The sequence below is a fragment of the Parasteatoda tepidariorum genome, chromosome 1 (assembly GCF_043381705.1).
Source record: "Parasteatoda tepidariorum isolate YZ-2023 chromosome 1, CAS_Ptep_4.0, whole genome shotgun sequence".
NCBI classification, from domain to species: Eukaryota; Metazoa; Arthropoda; class Arachnida; order Araneae; family Theridiidae; genus Parasteatoda; species Parasteatoda tepidariorum.
In genome coordinates, this window is record NC_092204.1 from 80,328,392 (window position 1) to 80,352,574 (window position 24,183).

General features: G+C 28.3%; 1 protein-coding gene across 1 annotated transcript in view; it reads right to left on the reverse strand.

The window, feature by feature from the left end:
- LOC110282173 (cell adhesion molecule CEACAM1-like) overlaps positions 1-24,183 on the reverse strand; it is an 88,427-nt gene that overhangs the window by 9,592 nt on the left and 54,652 nt on the right. The window contains exons 2-8 of the mRNA XM_021145022.3: positions 20,731-21,066; positions 17,275-17,385; positions 13,556-13,759; positions 8,466-8,765; positions 4,743-5,018; positions 2,906-3,199; positions 1,304-1,603 (exon numbers count right to left, since the gene is read on the reverse strand). Coding sequence (XP_021000681.2) covers positions 1,304-1,603; positions 2,906-3,199; positions 4,743-5,018; positions 8,466-8,765; positions 13,556-13,759; positions 17,275-17,385; positions 20,731-21,066 — 1,821 coding nt within the window. The remainder of the gene's footprint in view (positions 1-1,303; positions 1,604-2,905; positions 3,200-4,742; positions 5,019-8,465; positions 8,766-13,555; positions 13,760-17,274; positions 17,386-20,730; positions 21,067-24,183) is intronic.

Consider the following 24,183-nt stretch of genomic DNA (forward strand, 5'->3'; position numbering starts at 1 on the left):
TATATATATTTTTCAAAATTATTATTCTTATTACTACCCATTTAATAAAAAATACAAAGCTGATTGTACTGCAAACTGATTGTGATATGAAATTTACGTCAAGCTCTAAGGCATAATGATAATATTACTAAATTTTACCATGTTTTCCAAATGTCATTGCACATTGTAAAATCATATTTTATTATCAATTTTACACAAATCATTGTCATAGTGCTATTGTGAAAATTACTTAGATTTTTGATGTTCCTATGCAGCCGGCAGCACGGTAAATTTCACCATATTCTAACAGCTTTAACCATTTTTTCCTCAGTGTGTACATCAATAGAAGCTTTTGTTACTTTGCAGCGTACCCATTTTAGAATGTATTAAATGATTTACTCTATTTTTCATCTGTCTACAATAATGCAGTTTAGATACTATTTTCGTATGAGTATATAAAAAACTCATTGTAAAAACGATTTAATAATATATAAATAAAAATAGTTTTTAATTTTATTGTAAAATATTTATTAATTAACGCATAACTATTTCAACTGAAAATACTCCATTGAACCACTGTATATTTGTTAATTATGATTGCCCTATTTGTTCGTAAAAATAAGTAATATCTATCAAAGACGTGCGATGAGTTTATAAACAGAATAAGACTAAACATAATAAGCAAAAATATAAAGCGTACAATATTCCGCTAGGATTTAAAGGGTTTATATACTGTTATTTTTTTAAAAAAAGAACCAGATAATACTCTAAATTGTAATGAATTCTCTCAAAATATCTAATAAATCAAATAAAATGTGGAGTTTAAGGCTACAAAATCAGATAGCATTAGAGCCGCTTTCCCGATTAATCTGAATTGATAGGAATAACTTGATAAGGATTAAAAATATGCGTCGAAATGTATATCGGTGATGCATTTCGATAATAAAATTAAATAATAAGTACATTCTATTAAAATATCATATTAATTGAATGTAAGGCGTATTTACACAAGGTTAAGATAGGACATGCTGTGTCAAGCATACGGTTTTAGAAGCACTTAAATTGTAAAATAAAATATATTTTTAAAATCAATAAAAGAGGCGAAAACTCTAAAACAGAGATAAATGTAAATGCATACATATATTATTTAAACATGATCAAAATCATTACCACAATAAATTAGCTGTAGACAATTTAGAATACCAATAACGCGTAGAAACGAAAATATGTTAGGATACATTTTATTATGTTGTCCAGTCGCTTCACTTTTTCGCTTCAAGCAAGGGGTTGAGGAAAAATTTAATTATTTATTAAATTTGCTCACCTTCATTTGTTGAAAGGTATTCTAGAGTACTTGAGCGAACTGTGACAGGTTTGCTCCTGCCTTTGCTGTTTACGGAATAAACAACAAAAATAAAAGATTCTTTGGCGGGTAAGGAACACACATTAAAGTTCGGTGAGCTTCGGGATGTGAGATTCGCAATGAACTTATTAGAGTTTATGTTCATTACTTCCAATTGAAATACTTGTTGTAATCCACCATCTTCACCCCTATCACAGTCAACAACAATGCAATCTGATGTTCTGTTTGTCACCAGGCAGTTTCTTGGCTCATCTGGCACACCTGTGATTAAAATTAAATATATGGGGTTTACTGATGAAAATGTAAACGTGAAGTAAAGTTATATAAAAAAACATTCTTTCAACAGATGCTTCAGAGCTAAGGGTTAAATGAAGGACAAAACGCAAAAATTTCTAAACTAACAACATAATTGTGACAATGTGGTCAGCATTGTGCAGAAACCGCATTTACTTCAAAGACGAGTTGACACACATCGATCTGAAGCTGAGTAGGCTTCAAGCCATAATGTCGAAGTCTAGATCCTAAGAATGCGGTTTACCACGGAGCCAAGACGTGTAGGACTACCGTTAATTAAAATTTCATGAGTTGTTAAATACAGATCTTTCTTTATGAAAAATAAATGATGTGAGTCAAAGAGAGCTGTTCCATGACTACATATAAAAACGAATGATATTGAGAATTTTAAGCGGATAATTTTAACAACATTCACTTTATAGTCCTATAATATTTTTGTACAAATTTCTTATAAATAAAAACATTATTTTTTTTAGTATTGCAATACTTTATTTAGTCAGTAACTGAAAGGTTTTTGTAATAATATGATTTAAATCCGTAAATAAAAAGTTTTAATGAATATTTCAGAAAGACAAACCAATTTACAGTTTCAATTGTAAATATTTAGATATAATTAATATTTTTTCATCCTCAAACGTTACGAATGTTAGTGTTTGCTTTTTAGAAAATCATTTATAAGGTTTTTAAAGTTAAAATTGGGCACTAACACTTTTCGTAAAACCTTTTCGTTTTTCTTCAAAAATGCGGAAAAATGGGCAATTTTTAAGTAAAACATAAATTATTTTCAATTTTTTTTTAAAGAAAAATATTAAAATAAATTTTTTTTTAGAAAAAATATAAATAAATCAATGTTTAAAATATTAATAAAAATAAATAATCCAGTCACGACATGCAAACCTGGTACCTTCGAGGGTATTACAGCTGGTACAATCCAACAGATTAGATTCGTCACAAAAAAAAAAGAATTTCTTGATTGAAAAGTAATGATTTTTAGAAAAATAATATAATTAATAAAAGGAAAACAATATATCATAACATAAAATTACGACCTGAATCAATTATACACCGTCAAGGTAAATGCTATTCCGTAGATTTTAGTGAGATGAGAACGAAACAATTTGTGGTCGATAGAATGATGTTCACTTTAAGGAAACTTTCTGTACAGAAAAGCTTATCTCACTAAATTTTTCCTCGGAGCATCTTTTTTTTATTTAAAAGAAGGAGAAACTAGAATAAGTTATAGAATTACAATACCATGTTCTATTTTACCTGCAGGTATAATGCGAAAAGAGCAGGGCTCTTTCTGAGGCCCTACATTGTTGGAAGCCCAGCATTGTAGTACACCGTAGTCCTCAGGAGCTCTTGGAGACACAGTTGCAATGCTTTTAGTGCCGTTACTTGTATAAAAAGCAGCTGGTAAAGGTGAACTTTTATCGGGATTGCTGAGAATCCAAGAAAAGTTAACTTTAGTTGGATTTGCATCTACAGCGCATGTAACACTAACTGATTCTGTTCTTCCAACACCGTAGACACTACTTCTTACAGATTCACAACGAGGTGCATCTAATAAAAAAATAGAATTTCTTATTAAAATTCCAATTATGAAACCTTTAGATTGTTAAATTTAGGGCTCAGAAAGAAATTCAAAGCTTTACACATAGACAATATACATTGATACATTTATAAGACCTTAATACTTGCGAAAAAATAACTTAAAAAATACATGATGAATCATCACTACAAATAGGTTGATTTATTTTGATGAAGGACTGAAGATATAATAAAATATTTTTTTCCAGCATAATATTTCTTAACGATACCCGATCACTCCTCAAAAAATACTTTTCAAACAAGTATGCAATTGAAGAGAATATTCCGATAAATTAAATATTTATAATTAAACAGTTTTCTACAAGCATTTCTTTGAAATGTTCTATAGACTGTTTTTTTTTAATATAAATTGCTCTTTTTTGGTATATTGCTACTTCTTTGATTAAACATAAATAAATACTTAACCACGTTTGCAGGCATTTACCAATTGTAAATTAAAAAGTAATAATCTACATAATCTATAAATAATTGTAAAATATTTCGTATTTTAATAATTTCATTGATATAGGAACCAAAATAAAAAAAGGATATTAGCATTAACTATTTCCCTTAAACTAAACGTAATATATATTTCAAGAATTAGAAGTCCACAAATTGAAAAAAATATTAGCACTAATCTTTTTAAAAATCAGTATTTCTTTTACTAGGTTTTTTTTCTATCTGAAAAACTCTTTGTAAAACTTTTATTTTTATTTTCAAGCAGTTTATTTTTAAAGCTAGTCTCAGAAGATGAAAAATATCGCAGGAAGTATAACTCTTTTAAAAAGTAACTAAATAAATCAACAAAAATAAAGCGCAATGCAACATCTTCTATACTTCATGAAAGAGTTTCAGTAAAGCTAAATTTAATCCCCCTTTCATATATCAACGGGAAATTCATTTCCAAATATACACTTTAAAAATAGATTTTAATATCCAGTAGTTTTATTCTTTTTTAGATGAATCTAAGTAAAAATTAAATTATAGAAGTTAACTTCAAGCTAAAATTTTTTTGTTAACAATATATAATTTATTAATTAATTACATATCACAACTACTTATATTTAAAAAAATATAGTATATAAACAACGAAATATTTTATTTCCATTCTTTTGTATTAGATGAATCTATCAAATAATGTACTTTTTTGATAGCTTAGTCGAACTGCAAAATCCTTTATCGAACAAAAAAGAAAGATTTTTATATACTATAGATTTTATCGAAAATATTTTTATTAAAATGGCACTAATATAGTTTATTTAAATGCTGCCTTCTATCCTTGATGATATGGTATTTAACCAAGCCGATAACGAATTCAGCTGCAGCGCCATTTCTAATTGATAATAGCTTGTAGCGTATTATTATATATTCAGTAATATATTACGTGTTCCAACTCTTAACTATAAATTTTAATGTTGAATTTGACTAATAGTTCCCATACCATCAGCTAGAACACACTCTTAATATAACAGTTTTAGAGCTTTTTGTAAAGTTTTTATAAATTGTATATACTTACAAAAGATATCAAGATGAATCGGTTCACTCATTGATCTTCCTTCGCTATTTGTACCCGCACATTGATATACTCCTTTGTTCTCTGGCCCGACTGACGGAATTTGAAAAATCCTATTTGAAAAATTCGCTTTTGCTGGAGGCCCTAATGATCGCCCATCAATTAACCATTCAAGTTCTGTTATAGGTGGGTGTGCTTGCACATCACATGTCATGGCTACGGAATCTTTTTCAGTTACTGGTAATGGAACATTTATTTTCACAGTCAATTGGGGTAGATCTGAGGAAAGAAATTGATTAAGCATTTCTTTCACGAAATAAAGAATTTGCTTTAGTGTTTAGTATATCAATAATACTGTTTGGTAATTACAAATGAGTGTATAATATTGTATAGTATTAATATTCTATCATGCCTATATTTTTTTATTGAAATCGGTAAAACAGAACAGGCATATTTTGAAGGTTACAGATTTTGAATGCTTATCCACAATTGTAATGAGCTTTTTCTTTCAAAAAATACCCGAATTGAATTATTTTAATTAAAGCATAAATTGGATACGTGTCAAATGGATCCATATTCTGGTATAGATTTACTTATGGCACTGTGTTAGAATGTTGGACGCTTAACAGGAATCTTAACTATATACTAGGAGGTTTCGCCCCTGCTCGCCAGCGCTCGCCGACCCCCGGAACTGCTTTCGCAGTTCATTTCGGATTGCTTCGCAATCCGATGCTCGCTTTTCTCGCTCATTGGATGCGTTCTTAACGTCTAGCTTTTGTATACTTTTTTGAACACTGAAGTTCCGAAAACTCTTCACTGTAGAAGACTCTAAACCTGTGCATTTTAATATTAATTTGAAATTGCAAACAGTTCACATATTTTTCTTAATCACACTATTCTAAATTTCAGTTGTTGAGAAAAGTAACAGTTGGAAGTTCTGTTTTAAAGTATTTCCCACCGGAGGGCTAAAACCATGTGTTGTAAAACAATATGAAATAGTACTGAACGCCGAGATGTAAAGCATTGGCTTCGATAAAGATAATTATGTGAGAATTTTTTTGATAATTCGGTGAGAATTCACCCGATTAGACATATGATGCTCACTACGTGCTCTTGCGCGCCGAAGCCTATAATTAAAACGTATTAGCGTTTTATATAATGTAGATTAGCCAGATGATGAAGATAGATTGCTGGTTCGTTTAGCATAAGATGTGGAACAGTAATATTCCAATTGTAGGGAAATCAAAGTTTATAACTTTTCTAAAGGTGAATTGAATTCTTCTTTTCAAGTCACATGAAGTAAAAATATGTTTCGTAGATAGATGGAATAAGCAACTCAGTGAATGGGAACCGCTTGTCCTTTAAAAATTTATATTATCTTAAAATTGTAATTTTGGGTAAATGACAGCGTTAGCATATTAGTTATTAAATGCGAATCTTGTAAAATAGTTGTGGAAACTTCTATAATTTTGTTTTAATCTTTTTAAGATTCAAAAAATATGTGTTAATTAACTAAGTAAAAAAGCAGGTCTTACCAGAGAATGAACACAAAATATTTCAGTAAATGAACAGTTAAATTTAATCTTGGAAAGTTTTAAGGCAAAAATGTACGTATAAGTCATACAAATACCTAAAAACAAATTTTTTTCCTTGAATTATAACATATAACTGTAAATGTTTTCGAAAGTTTTACATTTTTTCTCAGTTATGAAATGGAAAATAAAATTGATTTGAATTGGAAATTTAAAAAAAAATTTTTTCTTTTCTTTTTGTAATTTGTTAATCGTGTCTGAGTTATGAATGATAATCCTTGGGTCATCCGTTGATGTTTTTCCCTTTTTGCTTTACTACTTTCATGTTTACTCTATCCGCTTAGTTCTTAAAATCTTTTTTTTAACTTTTTTTTAAAATACTTTTTTGATTTCCTCGTATACTTCATTTTTTAACTCTCTTTTAGTTCTTTCAACTTTTTTCTGAAATTAATGCAAAATGATTTCCCCCCTTTTTCTTCCGATTTGGACCTCTCTATTTTTCTCCAATATCTGATCAATGCAGATGGTCATTCAAATTTCTTTTTGTTTTCCCCTTAAATTTCCATATTTCTTTATTTGAAAACACGCAAGTGAAAAGGGTTCCGAAGTTTGAGGAAAAATTCCTATCTCGTTGACCTATATCTAGTTACTCTTCAACTGTACTTATTATTTTCTAACTTTGAATATTTATACAATCCTTTGTTTCTTCAAATAATAATGCATCAATCAAAATCAATAAAGATAAATCCATTATCAATGTTAATTGCAACTTCAGTGCAAAAATTTGATTTAACCGATAGTTTTTTTTTAATCCTTTATGATACATACTTCTGCCATATTGAAAAAAAACGCTGTTTCCTGGTTGTTTGAAATGTTAGACTCTTCAGTCAATGTTGTGTTAAAAATTTGCAACATATCCGAAAGGATTTCACTTGTATTGTAAATGTCTGACAAGTTTATGGATCGTTACTCTTTGACTGGGAGTATACTTTTTGTTCATGACCTTCATAGCTCATAAACATTTCTTCTTCAGTAGATGATAACACTAGTAACAGCCCCATACATTTGCTTTGTTTGTTATCCCTGGTATATTTGGTGGCAGTGCTACTTTTGGAATTTTGAACAGGCTTATTCGCAAATGAGATTGCTGGTGACAGCTTCAGTGTATAAGAACTTAAATGTGATTTAACTGTTTTTTTTTCTGTTTTTAATGCATACTTCTTTCATATTAAAATAAACAGGTATTTTTATAGTTAATATTTTAGAAACATCAGACAATGTTGTGTTTAAAAGGTTCATTATGTCAGGAAGGATTTCAGTCTCAAGTGTCTGAAGAAATTCTAAATTCTTACTCTTTAACTCGGTGTATACTTTTTGTTTCTGAGCTTCTTTTGCTCATTAACATTTTTTCTTCTGTAAATAACAGTGATAGTAATAGTCCCATACACCTACCTCCATTAGATATCATTCATAATTGTGTTGACAGAGTTGCTTTCGGAATATAGAACTGACTGCCTTGTTCCAACTGAGTTGTTTTAACCTCACAGGCTCTAAAGCATTATCAAGGACAAATGCTCGCATTATACTTTTGTCAAAGAAGCAAGGAGCTATAATGAAGGCCAGAGAAAGCCATGTGACCAGATGCAATGCAGTGCTTGATGCCAATTAATCCAAAGATAAACTTTTAAAATCTTACTTTTTAAAACAAAATATACATTTTTGAAATGTTATTCATTGGGGTGTATTCTATTAGTAGTTGATCTACCCTACATTTTTACAAATTGCTTTTTCAATAAAATACCAATATATTTTGACGAATTGAATTTAGGGTTTAGTGACACAAGGTACAAAAAAGGCATGCTGTGTCAAATACATGCTTTAAAAACAATTAATTTTGCAAATGCCACAAGTGGGACAAAAGAAAAAATTGCTCTCATGCTTAATACTTGTGCTCGTAATGCATGCTCAAAATGTCTTTCTATTTCTGCAGTTTGGATACTAGCGAACTAAGTTTGCCAGATTTTATTTTAAGTCATTCAATGTACCTCGAAGTTCATTTTTTTTTCTGATATCAGAGTTCATGGTTGAATAATGTACGATGGTGAGAAATTACATAGATATATATGAATAAAATCAGTAAATTATTTTCAAGCTTTATTTTAAGAAAAATATTAATATATTTATGAATACTTACAGTGCACATTTATGAGCCACGTGTCTTCTATCACACTATCAGTAAGCTGTGGGTTGTCTCCTCGGCAGGAGAGATTTCTGTGATTGTCTTGAATAGTAGGTCTTAAATTTAAGCTACTGATTGTCAAGTTATCTTCTTCAGCTGTGCTTTCTGTCACAGTTGTAGTCAGTTTTTCACCGTCAAGCCACCAAGATATTTGAGCAGGTGGACGAGCACCTCTGGCAACACAAACTATATCCGTGTCTTTCCCAGCTGATAATGGTTGGTAAGGACTTGTAATTCGAACATCTGTTGGTCTTACTAAAGAAATTAAAAACAATATTTTATTAATTTTTTATCTATATATATGAATAAATTTAAAACTGATAAGTTAAAAGTTAAGAACCATTTCCTAAGGATGGAAAAGATATTGAATTAGATTGAATAGGCAAATAAATAGCACGAGAACTAGCATTGGACGTATTGATTAAAAGCATAAGTGATATTGCAAGCTGTAACTTTTCTTTAAAGAAATTCTGTAACAAAATTACTAATTGAAGTGGAAAATTTATTAGTTTTGTATCTTCCGAATGCAAGTAGAAAAATATGGCTATATCGTGCGATATTAAAATATTTGGTTCCCTTTTTTTAAAGTACCCAGCGTCTTTAACAAGGATAATTAAAAACGCCTGAGGTATTGCCTGCTTGAAGACTTTATCTTCACGAAATGAAATAGTAGTCGAGATGTCTTCCGCTCATCAAAAATAGACGCCTATTTCAAGACTTTCATTTTCAAGAAGATTTCTTCAAAAATTACTTTTAAACATTTGAAATTCAGTGAAAAACCTTTTTAACGTTTGAAAATCAGTGAAAAACTACTTTTAAAATTTTTTATTGTTGCTAAAAATAATTGCAATCTGAACTAAATATCTAAAATACTTTAATAAATGATACTGTGGGGTAAATATATATGGGCTAAAACAGTAATTGAACTTTAAAATATATACTGTCAGAAATATTGAGCAGTGAAGTAAAAAAAGAAAAATAATAAAGCAGAACAAAAATAACAAAAATAAATTAAACATAAAATCGATTAATTACTTATTTGGTTGTATTTTACATTTTCCTCATAAGATCATAATAAGCATACACAGTTTTAAAATTTGATTGATATTTTAAACCTAATTTATATTAATAGTCCTACTTACAACAATTTATTCTTGCTAATACAAATAAGCTGACCGAATATTTCAGTAATAGTAGCGAAAAATACATAAGGAAAAAAATACAAACCGAAAGTGACATCCTCGTGCTATGCTTTAAAATTACTTTTATTTAAATCATCATAGCTTAAGTACTATGAATTAAAAAACAGAAAATTCTTACTGCATTTTAAAGCTAAAAAACGACAAACCTACGATCTTGCAGAGCTGAAATGCGAGAAATTAAATTAAAAATCACGTAAACAAGTAAGACCAAATCTAATGTTCCCAAATAAAATTTAAATAAAATGAAATGAAATGGAATATAGGAATTAAATTGAGGAGTACTGAAATTTTACATTATAATCTAATATATGTAATTCTCTTACGTGGCTCCCAAATTTTGGCTGTATTTCTTTTCCGCCGGTGGCAACGTTTGCTTTGCTTTGTTTACGTTTTGAAAACACCAAAGCATTCTGCCTTTTAATGATGTGTTTCTGATCTAATATATATAATTCTCTTACGTGGCTCCCAAATTTTGGCTGAAGTACTTTGTACAACTAAATAAGATTCTTTTCACAACACTTAAATGTTTACTTTATTTTCTTCATTTATACAGAGAACAGTCGGCAAAGAATTCTGTTAGGTTAAAAAACATTTCGCTAAAAAAATAACGAATTCTAAAAGAAATAAAAATAAACAACTTAAAAAATAAAAATGCTGTTGCCAGCCATAGAATTTTTTGAAAGTTAACTTAGCAACATAAATCAAAATGACATAGAAGCGCAACTAGATCAAAATTATGATACCTGAGCGCTTGACGTAACAAATCCTTCAATTCTAAAAGTGTTGTATCGCCAAATGCCCAAATTAACAATTGTGTTCTTAAAGAAATTCTATAAAAAGTTTTAAATAAACAACCTACTTCTACAACTGCTTCTTGAAGAACTTGGCTCATTGATTAAAAATATTGTTTTAATTTTACAGTACTAACTTTACTTCTACTTTCATTATTGCTATGACCCTCTTTCATTACATTTTACAACTTCATGCTAAATTTGAGGACTTTAAGTTGTTTTGTGGTTGAATACTGACATTTAGAAATGTGTACATAAAAAAAATAATATTTAGAGGTTAAGAGTTGCCTCAGAAAAATTTGAATTGTTGACATTGAACTTAACAATGGAAACAATCGTTTTTGTGAAAAATTGAATTGTATTGTTGACATCAAAACTAAAAATATTGTGTTTCAACTTAACAATACTACCTTAATTTATACTTTAGAATTGCCTCGGAGAAATTTGAATTGTTAGCAATGACTTAAACAAAAAGTTTTATTTTAACTGACAAATACTATATTATAATTTTAACTTTTTCTATGACTATACTCATTTTCTTACTCTTTTCTTTGTTTTTTATACATTTTATATTTTTGTGATAAAATAAAAAACTTATAGTTGTTCTGCTTCTGAACACTGATGAAAACACAAAATGATGGGCTTCATCAACAATCAAAAATATATACATTTATTTTACAAATTCCATATTATTAAGGTGGCGCCCTTCAGAGAATTAAAAATACAAAATTATCTTCATCAAAGCCGATGCTTTACATCCGGCGTTCAGTGGCAGACTACTATTTCATATTGTTTTACAACACATGGCTTTAGCCCTCTGGTGGGAAAGACTTTAAAACAAAACTTACAACAGTTACTTTTCTCAACAACTGGAATTTAGAATAGTGTGATTAAGAAAAATATGTGAACTGTTTGCAATTTCAAATTAATATTGAAATGTACAGGTTTAGAATTTTCTACAGTGAAAAGTTTTCGGAACTTCAGTATTAAAAAAAGTGAACAAAAGCTAGACGTTAAGAACGTATCCAATGAGCGAGCAAAGCGAGCATTGGATTGCGTAGCAATCCGAAATGAACCGCGAAAGCAGTTCCGGGGTTGGCGAGCGCTAGCGAGCAGGGGGCGAAGCCTCCTAGTTTTATCTATTATTTCCAAAATAGAATATCTATGTATAATTTATTTGAAGTCTTGAAATAAAATTATCTAAAACTCTTTTGTAATTAACATAACACAGTAAAATAAGGATTGTATTTTTTCTGACTCAAATAATCCATTTTACTTATCAGCCAAGAAAAACGTAAGTGCAAAAATTCTTTTCGGAGATATATTTTTTGTGTTGTTTGATTTATATTAAGAAATAAAATAGTAAAAAAAAGTTTACATTCCTCCAAGTCTTATGTTTTTGTAACCATTTTTTTCCATCTTTTTTTTCTAAGAAAACAAGAGCATGCCGATAAAAAAATATGCAAGATACAGTTTGATGCAAAAACTGGACTAAAAAATTTAATCAATCTTTTCTAAAATTTCTTCGTAATATTCATTTATTCTTCAGTATATTTCTATGTAAGAAATTACTGCTAGTATTTTTTTAAAATCATACACTGAAAATATTTTTTTTTAGAAGAGGTTTCTAAAATGCATCATCATTGAGTTGAACTTAAAAGAATTAACGTTTTTAAATAATTTTAAAATATATATTCTGAATGCATATACATCCTGTCTACTATTAAAATGCCATCAAATGGAATGTTTTTTATAATATTTTTTTCATACCTTAAGCAATAAAAGGCGTCAATTACATTATTATAATTTTAAAGTTTTAGGAAAGATTTCAGTATTGAATAGTGTTAAATAGTCTAAATTCGAAATGGGAAGCGACTGCAAAATATAACTACTGTATTTAATTTACTTTATACAATCCCGTATTTGTGCCTCTGAAATACCGATTTTCAAATTTATATTACTATTATTTTGCCATTTTTTTAAAATTATCTCCTACGAGCTTACATATTTAAATATTTGAGCGTGCAATATTGGCTACCACGCATTAAAGGTGCATGGCATTAAAGCATAAAAATGAAATTAAAAAAAAACAGCACCTAGCTTAATTAAAAAATGTAGCAAAACTGAAAACATAAAATAACTAATGACTACATTAAACATAAAGAGAAGAGGATTAATGACAGATATAATTTCAATCAATTTTTAGATTTATTGACCGATTAGAACTGATTTTATCGGTCAATAAACTCTTAGTACATATTTTCTGTACTTATTTAAGACTCAACTAACAGTATTAATTATTCATTATCGCCAAACATTATGTGCCAAATTTAAGTGGAAAAATCCCAGTCATTAATGTTTAATACTTCACTAAACTGAGCGACTTAAAATTTTAACGCTTCTAAAATTTATCAATATTTTATTTTTAAACAAGATTATATTTTAAATTATTATATAATCTAATACACTGACAATGGCATTGATTTAATTAATATTTAATACCCTATGGCTGCAAAAATTAGTGATCATTTTATGCCCGTTTAAAATTGGTATTTCTCCTTTCCTAACAATTAAAAATTTCTCATTTTTCTCCACATGAACCAGTAAAAAGAATGTTTACGGATTATAACCGGTTTTGGTTTCCGATTTTCCTTATATTTAGTCCTCTAAAATAATATTTTCTTACTCTTTCTGACTTCAAAGCGTAATTATTTTACAATGTGTACGATCATCTTTTAACTGCTAAGTTTGATCTTAATTCTGATTATAAATTTTTTAATTTCTGTTTTTAATAAAACACTCTTAAACTTCACGTTTTACCAAAAATGGTTTTGATTCATTAAATAAAGATATTGTGGAGTGTTTTTTAAGCTATTTCGGTTGGTAATTTTTATGAGAAATGGGTAATTCGTAATCAGAGTGAATCAAATTAAAAATGTATTTTTTATTGAACAAACAAATATAATTTATTCCATTTCCTTTTTCGTATTGTCTTAAATATACACTATCATAATGATAAATCAATAAAAAGTTTAAACACTTTTATACTTACAGTTCATATCTAAGCTAACAGTGCTAGTGACTGGTGATGTTAAGTTGTTGTTGTACACTTCACATGTTAGATTTGTCAACAAATCTTTTCGGTGAAGATTTGGTAGTTGGACTTCATTTCTTGCAAATCCTTGAGGAGTTAGAAAAAATGTGTCATCGATAAGCTCATTACCTTTAAGCCACCTTACTGATGGTGAAGGCTCACCTGAAAATGAAATTATTATAAAAATTTAAAGGTCAATTTGGAATTTTAGTTCATAAAAATATGGCTTTCAGCCACTTTACTGGTAGTGAATGATCACCTGGAAATGCAGTATTATTAAAATTTAAGCATTAGAATTTTAGTTTATAGGAATATGCATTTCAACTACCCTAATCTATTTCTAGGTGAACGATTACCTTAAAAATTTAAAATTGCATTTAGGATTTTATAAAAATATAAATATAAGGGAGTGAGACCAAAAGAAGTAAGAGTTTATTATGAATTTTGGTGTTTTTTGCAATTCAACTGGTACAGGAAAAATGATTTTTTTAAGTAAACTTAATTTTGAGGTACTGTCTTGCATGATTTGGAAATCATAAAATAATTGGAAATACTAATTTTATGCTTAGAAGGAAGAAGTTTAGGTAATAAATAAATTTTATGATGGATATATTTTCTGTTATATCCAAATAATGTTTAAGTAGAGATATCACATCTTTATTTGTGATAAACAAACATTATTTATCGTTATTATAATGTCTTTGAAAACCCAAACTAACAAATAGTTAAATAATTATAAATTAAAACAGGCTTGGTATTCAGGAGGTTAATTTTTTTAAACTTCACAAAATGTTTAAAAAAAACTAATGGATTTCTTATCACTGCTAATATTTGTGTTATGTGAAGTGAATTGTTACAGAACATGGAAATAAAAACTGGAGTAATAGAATAAAATAAAGTAGCAAAATTATACACATACAGCATTAAAAGTATGATAATTTACACAATAAATAAAATAATATATACACTTTTTTGAAATTTGTGATATTTTATATATTCATGAGTATTTCGAAATTTAATTAATACTTAATTTCTGACGGCATATTTTCACAAGTAACTTATTTTCCAACAAATCTTTGTCGTTTATACAAAATTTCGCTCTTGAAATTCAAAATTTGTGCAAAGGAGAGTTTTTTTATTAAAATGAAAATAATCTGTATAGAATATGCATAAGCCAAATATATCATTATAGAGAAAAACTCTAGCTCGAAATAGAGCCTTTTTTATTTCCAAAATCAGATTTTTATCAGAAATTCAAATGAATTTCCTTACTATTTCAATTCTTACAAAGAGATTTTCTATTCAAGAATAACTGCAATGGAATCTCAAAAGACAAATTATTCTCAGGCGTAACAGCTGATGGAATAATTGTACACAGTTGGGAACTGAAATATTACGCCATTACGCACAGAAGTATAATTAGAAGTTTGATGGTAAGTTTTAGATTTGAAATAAATCAAGTGTTATTCTGAATCCCAGAAATATTTTTCACCATTTTGATTTAAATTGGATTACTCCAGAATAAATGTTCTAGTTAAATTAGTTTATTAAAGCTGAACATTACATTTTATCAGCTAATGCAGATACAATAATTTTTAATGCGATAGTAAAATCAAGTAATTTGAAATATTCAAAGTGTAATAAATCTTACTCAAATATAAATTAAAATGATCTATCTATCTATCTATATCTATATCTATATCTATATCTATATCTATATATATATATATCTATATNCCTGCTCCTGAAGGCAACCGGCTTCGGATGGCACGTGCCGTGGAGAAAGGGTCTCGAATAGTCAACTGGCGAATACGCCGGTCTGTGCGCTCTGACGTGCACCTGTGCGCACCACTTCCTCTTCGGCGTGCACGTAGACCTTCCTGAATCCATCGTGTGACACAACGTTGGATGGTACTCACGTTGTGCCCAACACGAGTTGCTATTGCGCGCAGCGACGAACCAAGTTCATGGAGTTCGATAATACGGTCAGGTTCCCCGGTCGTTAACTAATGGTATTGAGCTCGCCGACTTCTCAGAGGCATTTTCTACGCTTTTTCGAAAGTCGCAAATGCTACGCAAAGCTTCAGATGCCGTTTATGAGAAGTGAAAGTTGCTGGCCTTTATAGCCTGAATATGCGTACCACGTGATCAGATGCGTGCGTAAATTTAATCATTTGCATATCCATCTCACTACTATCGCTCCTGAAATTTGCATGACGCTACGTGCATTATTTCTCGGTGTTGCAATTTCAGTTTTGAGGAGTGTATATATATATATATAATTTCCAGAAAAGAACAGAAAATGATTATCATCGATTTCTAAAAATTAATTTCAATTTAATTGAGGACCTGTCTCGTTTAAACATTCTTAAACTTAATTCAACATAGTTTTTTATCTTAATTTTAATAAAGAAAGAATTTAACTTTGTGCAAATATTTTCGCATTTAATTTTAAAATATCCTTACATTTAATATTAATTAAATCAAAGATACATTTTAAGCATAAAAATAGATTCTCAAACAAATGAATAAAAGCTGGAAGCAGAAATATCACAATTTACTAATTTTAATCCAGCAATTAAATTAATAAAATTCTTTAAATTGAGAGCGGATTACTAATTTATCTTTAAAGTTTAAAACGTGATGTTTTATTTTTAGAAAACTTATGTTATAAAGCATCATAAAATATTCATTAAAAATCTTTTTTTGTAGTAACTTTAGGCAACATTTGAGACGTATTAAATGGAGTATTAATTTTCTCGAATATATGGTAAACGTTTAGAAAGGCAGAGGAAGATTTAAGTTTGAGGTCAATTCATTATTTAATTTATTTCTTTGAGATTATTTTATTTTTTAAATGTTATAAGAGGCCTTTGCAACATAATTTTATAATTTGTCTTCAATTAATTAAATCATTCATTTGTAAGAACATAAGAATTTTCATGAATTGCATATTTGTGTAACAGTAAAACAGTTAACAGTTATTTATCCCCATTTCCGATCTTAGTAAATTTGAAGTCGTAAATAAATTTTAAGTAATAAAAAAAATTAAAATTAAAATTAAATTAAATAAGAAAGATATAATGAATAAAATAAAATGAATTGAAAAATAAATTTATCCAAAAAATTTAAATTACATGTATCAGCATATTTTGATGTTTTTCATTCTTAGTATATCATTCTTAGTTCTTTATAGAGTATAAGCACTGTCTGTATCAACTGGTAGAAACAAAACTATATCAACTGGTCATCAACTACTGGTTCATTGCAACTATGAGTAACAATAAATTTGCGTTAACACATAGCACTTTAAAAATGCTTTATTTGTATGCGTGCATTTAACTTGCAGCAAGACACAGAAGTTGGATGAAACTTAATCAGAAAAAAAATACTACTTTCTAACAAACGCTTTTTACATACATAATCATACCTTGAAAAAATTAGCACATTTACTAATCATATGTTAAAAAATTTTATATGCTAACGTATTTTGAAAACTACCAGTTCGGCAAACTATTATTAAGCTGTTTTCACGCATAATATTCTGTGTTGCCCTCAAAATATTGAATTCAAAATAAAGTAAAAATATTATGTTTAAACCAGCACATTGATGAATATTTTTTTAACACAATGTCTATGCATGACAGAAGTATAAAAAGTGAGTATATCGCATTCACCTCCCTCTCCCTCACAGATTAAGGAAACAGGTTGATCCTCATTGTAAGGCCCGATTATCCCATGCAAATGCTGTCCAAATTCATCCATTATAATTGCTTCACTTGGAGGAACTAAAAGAACAAATGAACATACATGTGATAAAGTAATACTGTTTAGGAGGAAATTAATGGTTAATAATATTTTCCTTATTTAATAATTTTACTTTTCATGAAATTATAAAAAAATTTTGAATTTTTTTCTTTTTTTAACATTTTTGTGTTATATAGTATTTACATTTTATGTTAGACATAAGTGTTTTTTTAATTCTCTTTAAAATTTTTATATGATAATATTAGTTTTGAATGTAGTTGTTTCGCAATGCAAAGTTATTACAACTTTATTTATTTTGTAGAGAAGAATTTAATCAGTCTGTTTTCTTCTGGTCTGTTTTTGAAATATGGAGTTGAACACAACATGGCCATTTTTTTATGTTTCCCAAATTTAATTCAAATCTATCTCCCAGATCTTTGATATTTCACGTAAGGAAAACCTTCTCAAATTTGGTAATTTTGCAAATTAAGAGTCCAAACTTTCTGTCCTTCTTATTTTAAATTATACTCACACAATTATTAGTAAACCTAGTGTAAGGATTAGGTTAATTAAATTATTGAAAAAAAAGTTATAGACATCACTTTTCTATTGAAAAGCACGCAATACATCCAAGTACAGAATAATTTTCGAATTCCTTTAGGCGAAATTTTTTTTAAGAATTGTCCGACATAAAATGTTCTTACATTTTGCTTTAAAAATAAAAGAAGAATTTTTTTTCTCAGAATACTTCGACGTCTATAAAGAAACAAAATTCTGAAATTTATTATCAAAAAAAGGCAAAATGTGTGAAAGAAAAAAAAACAATTATTAGAAACTGAAAACTGCAACTATGTCGAAGAAGGTATGATTTTCAAAGAATAGTCATTAATCAAACCTCTTCCTCAATTTGTCCCCATGCGCCAATAAAAGTCGATGCGTCTTTACGAGGAAAAGAAATTTTGATAGAAAAGTATATTACACATAGAGTGTTCATTATATAATTAAAGATCGCTGTGTGAAAAATGAATTTTATAGTTTAAGACAACATTTTTATTTAATTATCGCCTGACCTGTATATTCAAAACTCGTAAAATTTGCTACATACAATTTATGTAATACATTTCCTTTAAAAAAAGAGCTCTTACTACAAATTTATCTTAGAACATACAAATTAGATTAAGAAACATTATTTTTAAGTCTTATGCTCTAAAACGTTCAAAGAATCATCTTCGCAAACTTGATACTTCGGAACCATGATATTTAATTGTGCTATAGAAACAACTTACACTCAAAATCTAATGACTTTAAAAATTAAACCCTGTAACTATATTATATTTAGTTAGTTCAGAAAATTCCATGATGAAATATGGTTTTCCATGACTTCGAAGCACTGGGAAAAGGGTTTATCGTCAATTAGAATGTGCAAGTATGGTGATGGTAGCAAAAATATTCTTTGGAGTATTATTAAAATTATTATATAAATTAGTAGCTATTGATTAGAAAGTGTTTAATTGGTAAGAGTATTATAGGCAAAGTAAGTTAAGGATACATATTTTTGCGATTATTTAAAAGATTTTAAACGGATAGAAACTACTTCAGGCTAAAAAGGACCATGCTATTAAAAATATGCAGTTTAAGTTTGGTATATACTTTTAAAATTTACTCGATAATCCAAATAATCAATATAATCTGTAAGATGGAATTAAATATAGTAATAATAAGACACTAAATTTTATTGAATGAAATGTTTAGTAAAATCAGATCTCTACTTCAAACACTTAAATTTGAAAAAAAAACTGCAAAATATATTTCAAAAATGTATGAAATCAGATAAATGAAGACACAATGAGATTTATATTCAGTTGAGATTAAGTAAGTAATTATGATTATTCCTTTTTTCTCTTATGGAACATTGTAACAGCGTTTAGCTCAAAAAGAACTTATTATATTCAAAATGTTATCGAAATATTAAAAAAAATTTATAATTTTCAAATTATGATATTTGAGTCAGTGTAAAACTAGCACATCCTGTGTTATGCGGTAACGATTATTTGCTGTTTTTTTATTATTTCGAGTAAAAGTAAAGTTTATAAATAGTCGTTAACACAATATAAAACACATTTCTTTGTTATTCGAAAAGATACCAAATGTTTAAATTCAAGAAAAAATAAAAATATGTACATATTTTGTGTTTAAATTAAAAAAGAGGTCACTTCTGAAAACTTTTATCACGACTTTTCAAAATGTATAAGAAGTCTTAGAAATATATTTAGAATAAAAAATTTTCAAAGAAAAGTGCTGGAAGTGAAAATCTTCTTCCACCAAAATTAAAATTCTGAATGCGTCAACTTTAGTGACTTTCTGTAGAAAATACATATGCACAGTATGAATCTTTTAATTTTTGGAGCATGGCTGAATGGTTAGAAATCTATAAGTTATGACAGATTGATTTTTCATCACTCTTATCAATTTTTGTCAACAGAATATAATCATAGATTATTTTTATAGAATTGTACATTCTGGCGCTTGTTAATGCTAATTTGACACTCGTGCTGTACCTACTTAAAGTACCCAACCGCTAAAGGTTCTCAATAATATTTATTATTTCTCGTGGCTGTATTTTTGAATCCGGTTTTTTTAAATCTTCTCTTTACTTTCACCATTAGTATTGAAATTTTTCATACAGTTGTATTGATATTCTACCTACTAAACTATAGAATCTACGGAATCCATGAGGTTAAAAAATTTACTCAGTAACCGCTGATTTACATGAAAGAAAATTAGATTTGCAGAGAATGGGAACATTTTAGCAATTTGCATTTGTTCAAAGCATGGTTACCATTATATTTTAATAAAAAAACATGTGATTGCTTTTTGTGCTCACATACTGTATTATTACCAACCTGCCAATTTGTCAAAATTTAATATGATACACCGATATTACCTGATCAAAAACTTCATTCATTTAAAAAATATATAAATTTAAATTAACTGTCAACATGTTCCAAGTGACGTGTAAGTCAAGTGACTCACGTCTGGCAAGTCGTGAAAATGGACTCCTATTTTTGAGCGCGTGAAACGCGTCAACTGTTATTTCCTATTTATATATTTCTGAAGTAAATGAGGTTTTTAATCAGGTAATATCTTACCGCTTCAGTTCCTTAGGATTATTAATTCAATAATAGACAAGTGCTTGTATTTTTCATGCCTAATAGAAGTTTTCTATAGGTGCAAAATTTGAACTTCGTTCTATTAAAAAAATCAGCAAGTAATAAATCAAGAAGAAAAAAGAATATATATNAAAGGGGAGCGAACATTGTAAGTAGAGCCCTTTCAGTATAATACATTTTAAGAATAGTATTCTTTTATTCTATGATAAAACTCACCTATCACAAATAGCATCAATTCCATAGTCTCCGTCCTTGCTCTTCTGTATTCTACTCTACACCGATAAACTCCTTCGTCTTCCTTCTGTATTCCATCAATTCTGAGGAAGGCGGGAACAGCTGACGAATTGAAATACGCCCTGGTTTCCATGTGGACAGCTGGAAAATGGGTGGCGGTTGGGAGAGGAAGATCCCTGGCGTCAACACTGTATAGAGGACTTCCTGATTCATCTCTGTGCCAAAGTACCAAAGAAACTTCGTCTTCCGTTGAGCTGACATTCAAGTCACATGGGAGTTCGGCTTTTTCTCCAGCTACGAAATAGTATGTGGGCAATCCTGGAATAAAATTTATAAATGTACAAAATGTTTGCAATAAAGCTAACACTTTTTTTCTTTAAATCGTTTTTACATTTTGGTTGAGAATTTATAGATAGTACAGCTTTACTTTCAAATATATCTCAAGTACTGGTTGAATTGAATGTGGAGTTTGATGACAAAGGAAAGAAAGTGAAAAATACTAAAAATTCTTTTTCTATGTAAAATTGAGTTAAAAAGATACGTACAGAGTTCTTACTTAATTTCTGGGGAAAAGAAATATCCTTGTTACTTTTGAAACAATTGTAAACAAAAAGGAAATAATAATAATACACTAACAACGGAATATATCAGTTAAAGAAAACACGAGAGTAATATTGGGATAAAAAACGGAAATAAAATCTTTAAAAATAAAAAAAATTAAAAGGCATATGAGGAATTTTTTTGCATCGTATCTCTTCCAAATCGTACCATCTGTAATTTGCAAGGAAAGTTACAGTAAAAAACGAAATCGTGGATAAATTACGAAGGAATGATAAAGAAGTTTGCGAATAAATTAAGATTACTTAAGCTCAGCAGTTTTACAAATTTTCAGGAGTTTCCTAAAACGCATATAGTTTTTTGTCATAAATTATACCTATACGGTTTAGAAGAAACGCATTATTTCCACCTGTTGAACATGTCATTATTATTTATTAAATATTTTTAAACTGAAATATACCCAAGCTATTGTAAAGTGGGAGAAATTTATTTCGGGTCTCACTTTCACCCAATACCAAATTTATTATCTCGTGAGAGTGGCTCATAATTAGGGGCTGCAGCAATTTGAATACTCTGCATTAACTGCAATGTTGATAAAATTATTTCGCTATTCTAAGACGCCAATCTTTAATCTAACTTTTTGGCAGCAGAAAATATCCATCTAGATGTGAATTTATGGGATAGGAACAAAGCTATTTCAATAAATTCAACGAGATTTAATGTCATTATGATGATATTTAGATTTATTATTTACAGAAAAAGAGAACTTTTAAAGAGCATCCAAGTAGTGAGCCTTCTGATTAGTTAATCAAACTGTCTAATAATTATTAGTAATGTAATTTGTTGTTCCACTATGAGCTACATTGATTAACTCTACATTTAATGCTACATAAAACGCTACATTTCTAAAACTGAAGAAGAGGTAAATTGGTCATAGATTTAGTAGCACGTAAGATCGCGTTCGATTTAAATTTTACAGGTTCGATTTATTTTCTTAGTACTTACTGCACAAGTAATGTTACCAAAAATAATTTATGTAGCTAAATGTCTTTATGAATGTAATTGTTAGTGATTTGAGCCTAATGAAACTTTAAATGTCAAAAAATATTTAGACAGCCTTCCTCAGTGCATAAACAATCTTGCAAAAACTTTATTATTCTTACATACCGTATGGTAATATAGTATTAGAATTATGATGTATCTGTATCTTTGAAAGACTTCAAATTAAATTCTTGAGTTTAAGTAATTCCAAGCATTTTCAAGATTTTCAAATCGGAGACTTAATTATTAGCCTCTTAACATTGAAGAAATAAATATTGAGCTTAAAAATTTAAATTAAATTCACGTTAAAAGGAGGCATCATAAGCCGAAATTCAAATATTATTCTAAATAATTTCTTTAAAAAATATTTTCAATGAAACTTAAAGTTACGGTATCACAATAATGCGGTATCAAAAATTAATGGGTCATCAATCAAAAACTACTATTTTAAATATATATTCCTGGAATTTTAATTTTTCTAAGTTTCAATTTTATTTTTCCAGGCATTTAACATAAAATTCAGTCCCCGAGTTTTTAAGTTAATTTTAAATTTCTTAAATTTTTCTTCTTTTTCTTCACGCAAATAACTCTGCACGTATAAGATTTTAACCCAGTTATAATTGATTATATTTAAAATATCAGCGACGCAGAGAAAAGCAAACATAATAAAATGATGAGTTTCATCCAACAAGTCTGATATTAATAAATTATAACTGCTGTATAATATAATTGTACTGTAATATAATTATAATATAATTATACTTTATTATAATTATAATATAATTATACTATAATGCTATAATAATATACAAAGTGATGGTTGAAAGCAAACAAATTACAAGCATTACGTTTCGGAAGAGTTTTCCCAACAAATAAAAACAATTTCATCCAAATGTGTTCTAATTGATAACGAGTAATTTAATTATAGAAAAGTTATATAATTATGGTATATTCGGTGCTTATTTTAAATTTTTGAGAAAGCTGTTGTTACTACAATCTTTATGTATATATGTATATTTAGTTTCCTGTATAGCTACATACAAAGATCCAGCAATAATTTTACTTTTTTAATTTTTACACTTCACTGAATACGTTTCATAAAGAAGGCGTAAAAATTTTTTAAAACTATAGCACATTTATATTACATACACATTTACATTTTGAAAGAAATACTCCTTAACTATTTATTTTATCATTTACATTTCATAAAATTATTAATAGTCTTGATGTTTCCAAATATTTCATGTGAATTCGCTTATTTTGAAAATGCAAAAGATTACAGTGAAATACAAAATCAATAGATTCTTTTTAAAATTTTTGTTTTTATTATAACATTAAGCTTTTACAAAATGCCTTTTTTCATTTAATTAGAATAAAAAATAGTAGAAGATGCAAGGCAATAGTACAAGATTTTTTTAAGGTATAGTTTATTTGATGACAATTGTCAAAGATCTTTATTTATAGAAATACACATTATCAAAGAAATAATTTTAATCTAGATGAATTTAACGTAGATGAAATTTCAAAAGTTTAAATTACATCGTATAAGAAAACTCGTGATTTTCTCGAAAAGCTTTTTCCGTGTTTGATTACAGAAAAATAGAGATGTTATTTACTTCGATGTATCTTTTTAAAGTTAAAGCCGAAGCCTTTTTGGTACATGTAAAATCGTTGAAAAGGATGTGTACGTTTCATTTATTTTTTAAAAGACTTTTCGCACAAACTCGAAAATAACTGAGTAAGTAAAGGGGAGCGAACATTGTTTTTGACTAAATTCATCTGCTTTTTTGATGTCGTTATATTAAAAAAAAACATTTCGAGCATCAAAAGAATATA